Source organism: Cornus florida, unplaced genomic scaffold (genome assembly GCF_030987335.1).
Source record: "Cornus florida cultivar Cherokee Brave unplaced genomic scaffold, ASM3098733v1 CherokeeBrave_3.0.0_Hap2_Chr06, whole genome shotgun sequence".
In the NCBI taxonomy this organism is placed as follows: Eukaryota; Viridiplantae; Streptophyta; class Magnoliopsida; order Cornales; family Cornaceae; genus Cornus; species Cornus florida.
Window position 1 is genome coordinate 91,789,649 of NW_026775576.1, and position 10,703 is coordinate 91,800,351.

At 30.2% G+C, this 10,703-nt stretch overlaps 3 protein-coding genes across 3 annotated transcripts; all 3 read right to left on the bottom strand.

Annotated features, from left to right (window-relative positions):
* Positions 1-1,811: 1,811 nt before the first annotated feature.
* LOC132312882 (norbelladine synthase-like) lies at positions 1,812-3,259 on the bottom strand. The gene is made up of 2 exons (XM_059811442.1): positions 2,982-3,259; positions 1,812-2,217 (listed from the first exon to the last, which is right to left on the bottom strand). Exons 1-2 carry the CDS (start codon positions 3,229-3,231, stop codon positions 1,931-1,933), a joined length of 537 nt encoding a protein of 178 aa, XP_059667425.1. The 5' UTR covers positions 3,232-3,259; the 3' UTR covers positions 1,812-1,930.
* A 3,700-nt stretch (positions 3,260-6,959) lies between these two features.
* LOC132315026 (norbelladine synthase-like) lies at positions 6,960-7,682 on the bottom strand. Its single transcript, XM_059813789.1, has 2 exons — positions 7,419-7,682; positions 6,960-7,319 (listed from the first exon to the last, which is right to left on the bottom strand). Exons 1-2 carry the CDS (start codon positions 7,669-7,671, stop codon positions 7,027-7,029), a joined length of 546 nt encoding a protein of 181 aa, XP_059669772.1. The 5' UTR covers positions 7,672-7,682; the 3' UTR covers positions 6,960-7,026.
* Positions 7,683-9,191: 1,509 nt separating this feature from the next.
* On the bottom strand, positions 9,192-10,056 carry LOC132312883 (norbelladine synthase-like). Its single transcript, XM_059811443.1, has 2 exons — positions 9,750-10,056; positions 9,192-9,594 (listed from the first exon to the last, which is right to left on the bottom strand). Exons 1-2 carry the CDS (start codon positions 9,928-9,930, stop codon positions 9,308-9,310), a joined length of 468 nt encoding a protein of 155 aa, XP_059667426.1. The 5' UTR covers positions 9,931-10,056; the 3' UTR covers positions 9,192-9,307.
* Positions 10,057-10,703: the final 647 nt, after the last annotated feature.

A 10,703-nucleotide genomic window follows, 5' to 3' on the forward strand; every position in this document is an offset into this window, starting at 1 on the left:
GTTTGTCATTGTATTTTATTATCCTTCGTGCTGCTTGTGAGAGTGCCCCACTGTACGAGAAATGCCGAGACAAGGGACCGAATGGTGCATATACACATTACAAAATGGCCATATTAGTGAGGCACAATATCTAAATATGCTTTACTCAAGTTCTTAATTTTGATTTCATGTTTTGGCATCCAATATGGTTAGATGATGTTATTCCTCCTATCGTAATCTTTCACCACTAAAACTTCTGCTTTCCTTCCAGAAGAAAAACCAAGCTTTCATCTTCTAGTCCGAGGGCAGGAGTTATCATGCACTCTTTAAACTAGAACCCTAAAATGCCTGTTGAAAGGGGAAAATTAATCAATCTCTTTAGGTTTATTTGATGGTCGTGATTTATGGCGATTATGTGTAATTTCTAGGGATTTGTCCGAAGAAAACCTTATATAATTAAAATTGCTGCAGTTCCCATACAAAGATATTAGGAATGAGATAACAAAATTATTTTCCACTGTACTCATTTTCTCACACTTGTGAAGGGTATTATTTTGCGCAGGCATAAGATTCCATGTTGCTTCTATATTAAAATTAAAAGGACAATTAATTTGATTTTCTTTTTCTCCCTTATCATTTTCTATGTTAAACACTAGAGAAAATAACGAATAGAATAGTCGCATTCTTTAGGCCGTCTGCACTAGGGCTTTTTTGGTGAGAAAGGAGGAGTTTTGGGCCACAGTTACCTCGCCTGATAGTGGGGCCAGTAGGAGGCTCTTTATAGTGCTAGTGGTATTTGACCCAATAGATCAACGGTCCAAGACAATGGAATTTTGGGCGATGGTCCTATATCACTTTCCAAAACCTTTTTTTTTTTTTGACTTTTTGCCCCCCCCCCCCCCATCCCTTCTCATCTCGTCTTTTATTATTATTATGATTATTATTATTATTTAAAGTCAGTAAATAAATAATGATTTTTTCTTTGTTTGTTTGAAACTCAAATTTTTAATTTTTTTTTTAAACTTTGTTTTCATATAACAATTCTTATAAACTTATATATATATATATATATAAATGGTAAAAAAAATAAAAAAAATTATTATTAAAAAATTATTATTTTTAGAGAACAAAAATCGAGAGGCAAAAATTTAGAGAGGGTACTGTAATCTTTATTCATATTTGAATAAATTATAAAGGAAATGAAATAAAATGATAGTATTTTTATTTGGAAAAGGTCTGAGTTTAGAAAATAAAAAAAAAGCTAACAACCCAATTACAATCATTACCTTTTATATGATGTGAATCAAGTGTCATGAAAAGTTTGTTCTTTTAATTGTTAAGGATAATTTTGAAATTATAAAAGTATTACTTAACCATTCTTTCTTTCCAAATCTTTCCATTTATGGGAGGATAACGAATCAGGGATTTCATGGACATGGTTGACACTAGTTTAATGAAACTACTTAAAACCAAATCTCTCCCTATCATTTCTTTCTTTCCATTTAGGATAAACCAAACACACTTCACACTATTCTTTCATTTATTTTCTTTCCAAATCCCTTCAAATCATTGAATCCATTTCTTTTCTTTCCAAATCCATTGAATCCATTTCTTTTCTTTCCAAATCCATTGAATCCATTTCTTTTCTTTCCAAAGGAAGTAGAAGGGTTTACCATGACCTGCCCCTACAAAAATCAACAGTAACTTATAAAGAGTATTCGGAAGGATGAGAAACTTTCTAATATTTTTGACACCATCTCTTTGGAGACCAGTGAGTCTGATAAAATAAAAAAATAAAAAAAACTTTAAGCCTTTCTGTAACAGTAACAAAATTTATGACAAAAAAAGGTTTAATTTATTGATAATAGCAAACAGGCTACATTGCAATTTATTTTATAACATTGATAAACCAAATAGCTGACAAATTTGAAGGTGGAATGCATATCACAATTTACTTTTTGTTTTTGACGAGATAATTGGCTACGGCTTCCATAACTTTCATCAGTGCCTCGGTACTAATCATTGAAACATTAGCAGCAGCCTCTTCCTTGATTTCATACTCAACTGTGCACTTGGTTATGCACGAATTCTCGCTCTTCTCTATCACTTCAAACCGACCTCTATACAGAGTAAACCCTAAATTCAGATAACCTCCTTCGGTCGCCGTAGCTTCTTTCACTCGATTCTCATTATCAATCTTGGTAAACTTTTCCCTGTAAGACGTAAAACCCGGTGTCCCTAATTCAATCAAAAACATACAAAAATGTTAGATAATATAAAGAGAAAATTTTAGGGGTGACAATATTTGACACGACATGAGATAAGAGGATTTGGGTTTGGGCTAATTGCCGTGTCGATACAAATTGATCTGCTAACTAAATGTATCGTGTTCGTGTTTAACCTTGTAAACACGATTAGCTAAACGTGTGGTGTTCGTGTAAAAAAAAATAACCTATTTATCTAAACGTATATAATAAACATGCCGTATTTGTGTAAAAAATGATTTAAACGTGTCTTTTCATATCGTATCAAATCTTGATTCATAATTGTGTCGTGTTCGTGTCGTGCTGTATTACGCGTGTAATAATTATATCGTATTCGTGTCGTGTTACGCGTGTAATAATAATATCGTGTTAGTTTCAAGGATCTTAAACATTATTAATAATCGTGTAGTGTCTGCAGTGACGGATCCAGAAAATTTTATAAGTGGGGTGACCTTTTAATTTGTGGGGGCAAATTTATAAAGTGATTATATTTTTATAATTTCAATGGAATTTTTTTTATAAATTTTTAAAAATATAAAGTACAAAAGGCCAAAAAAAAAAAAAAAAATTTAGTGGCTGAGAATTGTAATTTTAGTAAGCGCATTTCATAAATTTAAACAAATTAAACAAATTAAGGTATATGTATATATATATATATATATATGTATATATATATGTATATATATATATATATATGTATATATATATATATATATATATGAATGTTTGTAAGTATACCCGGTGGAAATGTTATTTCGATAACTGTGCCAACACTTCCATCGCCTTCTACAATCTCAACTTTGTGAATGAAATCAGAGAGTTCTTCTTGAACGATTTTTAGCAGCCGAAGCGTTCCGTAGATTTGCCATGCTTCATTGGCTGAAACTTGAACCTCAATTTCTTCTGAAACCGAACCAAACATTTTTTTCTCTTGTTGGTGGGTAGTGATTTTGCCTTTTGTGTATTCTGCAGTACCTACCTTGTTCATCCCAAGTCATATATATATAGACTTTGTGTGTATATATTAATATATAGACACAGACATTAATATTTAGAGTTTTGTGGAACTATGACATAGACACGGTCACATGGTGACATGGTTTCTAAGCATGTGGACCTGGGTCACAACTTTTGACAAATTGTTAACGACCACAAATTTTGACGAATTTTTAACGACCACAAATTTTGACGACTTGTCAGACGAGGTGTGCTTGACCAGAAAATTTAGTTAATTATCTGTATTGAGAGTCGTAATGATATCGACTAATTTTTCTAATTAATTCTTCGTATTGAGAGTCCTAATGATTTCGACTGAATTTAAATTCGTTATAAAAATTAAAATCACATTTGGCTTGACTAAGTCTTTTAAAAAGAAATAATCGAGCTTTAGCCGAATCTCATTCAACTCCAGTGGCTTCACACCATGGTCAATCTATGTGAATCTTATCTTCAAGTACTTGAATAAGGAATTCCTAACATAATCATGATTCACAGCGCACAAACATCTTGTAGTTTTGAAAAGAAAAAAAAAAAAACAAAACAAAAAAAACACACACAAACACACCGGGAGGATTTAATATATGAAGGGTACTATGACCTGCCTCTATAAAAAACTACCAGTATATTATAAAGAGTAATAAGGATGGATTAAAAAATTTATAATATTTTTTAGTATTCTCTGTGAATAGCTCAACGGATCGAATTCAATTAAATTCAGGGACGGAAATGCGATTTCAATTCAAAGGGGTACATTTAAAAAATAAAAAATAAAAAAACTCAACTAACATTGATATAACACACAAAAAAAAAAAAAGAATTTTATTTAATTGAACATTTTTTTGAAAAAGAAAAAAAAAAAGAATTTTAAAAAGAAAATTGAGATATAATTAAAAAGGGAAAAATTACAGTACGATTCAAAAAGGAAATTAAAAAGTTATGGTGTTCCTGATCAAATTCATATTCAATTTATTAAACTAACATATTATTAGATTCGAATTGTTAATGAATTATCGAATCAAATGTTTCAATTCATTTCCTATTTAGTTACGAGAATTCAAATTAAAATTATATTCAGGAACTAGATGACATGAAAAATTGTTAATATATATGATAATAGATAATATAAACTATGTAACCAAATAAATATAATAATAAATAATTTTTATATATATATATATATATATATATATATTTAATAGTAGATAACTAATATTCATATATATCAAATTGAATTATATATAATCCATATTCAATTTAGTAAAATAACTAATTATTAAATTTGTATCTTTAATTATCATATTATGAACTTTTTTTTCTTCAATTCATATTTAAATAACGGGATCTTGAACCATTCACTGATTTTTTTCTTCAATTTATGAAGGATAATACATGATTATCCTTTATTTTCTTGGCTGCTGTTGAACATCGGTTAGACGTTTGACTTTGGTGACAGCCGATTTGACACGCATATTAGTCTTACTTTTCAGCATTAAATTACTCAATTGTTTACAATTCCAAAAAAGAAAAAAGAAAAAAAAATATTACTCAATTGTTTCTTCTTTACTTTTGGAAAGGTGAGAGATCGGTCGTTTTTTTTTTATTATTATTATTTTGGATGTGTGGAAAGCTAAAAAAAAATTATGCTATAGAAAGTAAAAAGTACAGTGTCATTCAGCTTTTGCTGGAGAAAGCGAGGCTAGAAGAATTTTATTTAATTGAACATTTTTCCAAAAAAAAAAATAATAAAAAAAATATAAAAAAAAATAAATTAAGAAGAAAAAAAGAAAAAAAATTGAGATATATTTGAAAGGAAAAAAATTAAAGTACGATTCAAAAAGGAAATTAAAAAGTTAGGAGTGCCCTGATCAAATTCATATTCAATTTAGAGTAATGCTATTGTGAGAGCGCTCTGCAAAAAGTCTAAAGAGCTCTCACAAAAAACCTATATGATTCCTTTTTTAGGGATTTGGGAAAGAATTAATTAAGGAAGAATATTTTGTAATAAGGAAACAAATAATCATTTTTTTTTCTCTCTCTCTTCTCTCCAAGTTCTCGCTTTCTCTCTCTTGATTAATACCCTCAACCAATCTGTCTCTTTCTCTCTCTTGGTTAATCCATTATTGAAAGATTTGATATTATAACCTTTTTCTTAACTTATTCAATTGTATTTCGAACTTTAAGAACGAAATGAAAGGATGAAGAATCCAAACCTTGAGGTAAAGAATCCAAAGCCTTTCATAAAAATCAAATTAGAGGAGTTATGAAACTGTTTTTCAATTTTGTTTGTAGAGAAAGCAACAACTCTACTCTAGTTCAACCGTACAGTGAGAAATAAGACCTTGAGTTTGAACTGCTATTTGTTGGAAGCTCTAAAATCATAAAGTACCTAGGGTATGCATTATAAATACACATAATAGTCTCAAGTTCATTATAGTAATGAGATCGGCAGAGAAAAAATGGGCCAAAGTCAAACCTTCAAGCTTTACAATATCAAATCTTTCAATAATGGGATGAATGATGTAATGTGGCGAGAAATAACTAAGAATGATTGAGGGTTAACTAAGAAAGAAAAAGAGACGGATTGATTGAGGGTATTAATCAAGAGAGAGAACATGGAGAGAAGAGAGAGAAAAAAGAATTATTTGTTTCCTTATTACAAATAATTCTTTTTTAATTAATTCTTTCTCCCAAATCCCTAAAAAAAGAATAGTGCGAGAGCACTCCGGCAATCGCATTACTCATCAATGTATTAAGCTAACATATTATTATATTGGAATTGTTAACCAATTACCAAATTGAATGCTCCAATCTGTTTCTTATTTAATTAGGAGGATTCAAATTAAAATTATATTCAGATGAAATGAAAAATTGTTAATATATATGATGGTACATAATATAAACTATGTAACTAAATAAATATAATAGTAATTAATTAATTAATATATATATATATATATATATATATATATAAATATAAAATAGTATAATCAGATTGAATTATTTATAATGCATATTTAATATAGTAAAATAACTAATTATTAAATTTGTATCATTATCATATTATGAACTTTTTTTCTTCAATTCATATTTAAATAACGGGATTGAATTTGGATCAAAATCTTGAATCAGTCACTGATTTTTTTCTTCAATTTATAAAGGATAATACATGATTGCTGTTGAACATTGTTCAGACGTTTGACTTTGGTGAGAGCCGATTTGACACGCATATTAGTCTTACTTTTCTGCCATTGAATTACTCAATTGTTTACCATTCAAAATATATATATATATATATATATATATATATATATATATATATTACTCAATTGTTTCTTCTTTACTTTTGGAAAGGTGAGAGATTGGTCGTTTTATTTTTATTTTTATTTTTTTCGGATGTGTGGAAAGCTAAACAAATTATATTATTGAAAGTAAAAATTACCAGTGTCATTCAGTTTTTGCTGGAGAAAGCGAGGCTAGAAGGGCCCAAACTTAACCCAGGCCCAATCACCTCATCTGAAGATCAGATGTAACCATTATAATCATATGTGCTGTGAATTTTTGACAGGATTATATAATAACATGCATTACTCAATTTTAGTTCTACTTAGATTTAGAAAAGCGAAAAAACACCCAAAAAAAAAAAAAAAAAATAGCTTCCAGACTTTCTATAATTACAACAACAAATTTTTTAAAAAAAAGAAAAGGAAAGAAAAAGAGTTTATAGATAAAAGCAAACAGACACATTTCAATTTATTTTATAACATTGATAAATGCGTATCACAATTTATTTTTTATTTTTGACGAGATAATTGGCTGCGACTTCCATAAGTTTCACCATTGGCTCAATACTAACAAGTGAAGTATTAGCAGAAGCCTCTTCCTTGATTTCGTACTCAATTGTAGTCTTTGTTATGCATGAATTCTCACTTTTCTCTGTCACTTCAAACCGAACCCTAAACAGACTAAATCCTACATCAATATAAACTCCTTCAATCGCTTCCGCTTCTTTCACTCGCTTCTCATCATCAATCTTTGTAATTTTCTCCTTGTAATAAGAAAAATCCGACGTTCCTAATTCTATAAACAAATAATAAACATACAAAATGTTAAATCTGTTTTCAGTATGAAAAAATAAATTATATATATCGAATCTCACACACACACATATATATATACCTGGTGGAAATGTTAGTTTGACAATTGTGCCCACGTCTCCATCACCATGTATAATCTCAACTTTGTGAATGTCATCAGTGAGTTCTTCTTCAAGGAGCTTTGCTAGCCGAAGCGTTCCGTAGAGTTGCCATGCTTCTGTGGCTGAAACTTTCACTTCAATCTCTTCTGAAACTGCACCAAACATTTTTCTAATCTCTTCCTGGTGGGTTGTGATATGCTTGTTTTGGTATTCTGTACTACTAACCTTGTTCATCCCAAGTCATATATATATATATATAGAATGTGTGTGTAGATAGACAGTAAATAATACACATAGATATACTTTGCATGCATGAGGACAAGACGCGCTGCCAGAATTATTGACAATTTGTCCTGGAAAAATTAGAGGCTGCTGGCACGTGGGTTTTGACAAGTAAGCTAATAGGTGTTTGAAAGTTCGGGTGAATGAGAAATTGGATCCAAATTAGTCCATATGAATCTATGATCATGGTTAGAAGAGGAAAGTAGGTTGGAAGATTGGGCCTATTCGGCTTCGGCCTGGTCCAAAATTTTTAAATCTTTCCAATTCTGAAATGTTGCCACCGTTGAGATGGGACGTGCCTCTTCCGAACAGGTGCTATATACTAATTTGAGCAGCCATTTGAATCATACATTTCATTTCCATTTTATCTCTTTCTTCCATTCCCTAAAGTTCTGCATTGAGTTTGAGTTCGAATCTCAGAGAGTATAACACAAAGGTTGGTTCGCCGTTTTCATTAGTTTGAACTGCAATTACCCGTGAAAGTAACATCGTTATATCTTGCAAGACAAATACTATTAAGTTCGTTCAGTACTAAACGAGACGAAATTTATCTTAAGGGCTCGTTATATAAAGATTCTTTATTTATTGATTTGATAATTTAATTATTGCATATATTTATTTTTTAAAATAATTATTGCATATATTTATACTTGTCATTTTGTCAACATATAATTAAACAGTAGCATCCAAACATATTGTTAGTACTTACTAGTTAGTCAAATAAGTGACTTAAAACACTAGGTCAATGATTTTTATTCTGTAGATATGTTTAATTGATAAACGCGGGTCTAACTCATTGAAACGTATCTAAATTAAGATAGAAAAGTCTTTAGTACTAATATTTTAGGTCTAACCCAACAGCTTAAATATGATTTTACATTTTAAATTGGCTAAATATGCTTTATTTCAATTTCGATTTCATGTTTCTACAACTCAGTATGGTTAGATGAATACTTTAAATCGAGAACCCTAAAACACCATGTTGAAAGGAAATAAAACCCTTGTTAGGGTTTAATTGATTTTCCTTAGGTCTGCGGTCCCATTCAAAGATGTTAGGTATGAAATAACATGATTATCATTAATTTTATTGGAGGTTGTTGAACCTTGGATAAGCACTTGACTATTTGGTGGTTGTCACGAATCATGATAGCCGAGTATACTCGCATATTTGTTTATACTTTTCAGCGCCTCAATAATTACTCCCAAGGAATTGAAAGCCGATAAAAACAATAATAAAAGAAACATTATTCAATTATACTCAATTTTTAAATGAGCTACAGTCTAGACTGTTTAGTAGCGTATTTCTTACCTTTTAAAATGAAAGGTAAGAGTTTCAGTCTCTTTAAAAATACACACACAGACACACACACACACACACAAACGTTACTCAATTTTAGTTCTACTTAAATTTAGAAAAGTGAAAAAAAAAAAAAAAAAAAAAAAAACCCTTCTCTAATTACAACAAAAAAAAATTTATGAAAAAAAGAGTTTAATTTATTGAAAAAAGCAAATTTAACAAGCTACATGAAATTTATTTGATAACATTTATAAGCCGATGACAGTTTTGAAGGTGAATACAAATCATAAATTACTTTTTGTTTTTGATGAAATAATTGGCTGCAACTTCCATAATTTTCACCATCGGCTGGATACTAACAATTGAAGCATTAGCAGCAGCCTCTTCCTTGATTTCATACTCAATTGTGGTCTTGGTTATGCACGTATTCTCACTTTTCTCTATCACTTCAAAGCGACCTCTATACAGAGTAAACCCTAAATCAAGATAACCTCCTTCAATCACCTCTGCTTCTTTCACTCGCTTCTCATGGTCCATCTTTGTAAACTTCTCCTTGTAAGAAGAAAAAAACGGCGTCCCTAATTCAATAAAAATATACAAAATATTAAATCTGTATTCAGTTTGAGCATTTCACTCGTGTAATAATAATACTAATACAATTATATATATATATATATATATATATATATATAGATATATATGTATGTATGTATTCAATTGGACAAATGTATACCTGGTGGAAATGTTATGTTGAGAATTGTGCCAACACCTCCATCACCATGAATCTCAAGTTTGTGAATGACATCAGTGAGCTCTTCTTCAATAAGCTTTGCTAGCTGAAGCGTTCCGTAGAGTTTCCATGCTTCTGTGGCTGAAACTTTCACTTCCATCTCTTCTGAAACTGTACCAAACATTTTTCTCTTCTTGTTGGGTGTTCTGTACTGCCTACCTTGTTCATCCCAAGTGATATATATAGAGAGTGTGTGTATTTATATATTATATAGACGGACATTAATTAATATTTACAGTTTTACGCACGGGGACTTCTTGGTTTTGAACAATGCACATAGACATAGTCTGTATGCATCAGGACAAGGCGTGCTTGACCAGAATTTTGGACAAATTATCCTGGAAAATTTCTGAATAAAGTGAAGAAAATAAGGACTTATTGTGTCACCTAAATAATAGCAGATAAGCAAAAAGATTAAAATACCCTCCACATTTCTCATAACAAAAATAATAAAAAAGATTTAGAATTGGAAATTACTTCAAAGGCCATGTTGGTAAGCTACACCGTTTGTTTTATCATTCAGATACAACAGATCTGTAAACCCCTAAGCTCTGATCCTATCTCTCTACAACTTAGTTTTCCAACTGAAAAAGTGCTATTGGTGCCGTCGTTATCATGGGTAAGTCACACAATGTCTCTTTCTTGGATCTAAATAATCCATTCTGATTGAATTGTATAGCTCTGGAATTTTAGGGATTTGGTGTTTTGAGGTTTTGGTTCAATTCAAAAGCTTTTATGTGATTTCTATTTGTTTAGTTTTTGGATTCTCTGCTTGGTAGCTTTTGGATTCTCTGTTTTTGGTTCAATTCAAATACTTTTGATATATATATATATTATATATATAGAGAGAGAGAGAGAGAGTAGTGAGAGAATGTGGTGGTGATGGTTCGCTATATA

Bases quoted from the DNA above. Each gene is read 5' to 3' on its own strand.
- LOC132312882 (XM_059811442.1), bottom strand. From the start codon at position 3,231: ATGAACAAGGTAGGTACTGCAGAATACACAAAAGGCAAAATCACTACC. The intron at 2,218-2,981 runs GTATACTTACAA...TGATTGAATTAG, and splicing joins CGAAATAACATTTCCACCGG to GGACACCGGGTTTTACGTCT.
- LOC132312883 (XM_059811443.1), bottom strand. From the start codon at position 9,930: ATGTTTGGTACAGTTTCAGAAGAGATGGAAGTGAAAGTTTCAGCCACA. The intron at 9,595-9,749 runs GTATACATTTGT...TTATTGAATTAG, and splicing joins CAACATAACATTTCCACCAG to GGACGCCGTTTTTTTCTTCT.
- LOC132315026 (XM_059813789.1), bottom strand. From the start codon at position 7,671: ATGAACAAGGTTAGTAGTACAGAATACCAAAACAAGCATATCACAACC. The intron at 7,320-7,418 runs GTATATATATAT...ATTTGTTTATAG, and splicing joins CAAACTAACATTTCCACCAG to AATTAGGAACGTCGGATTTT.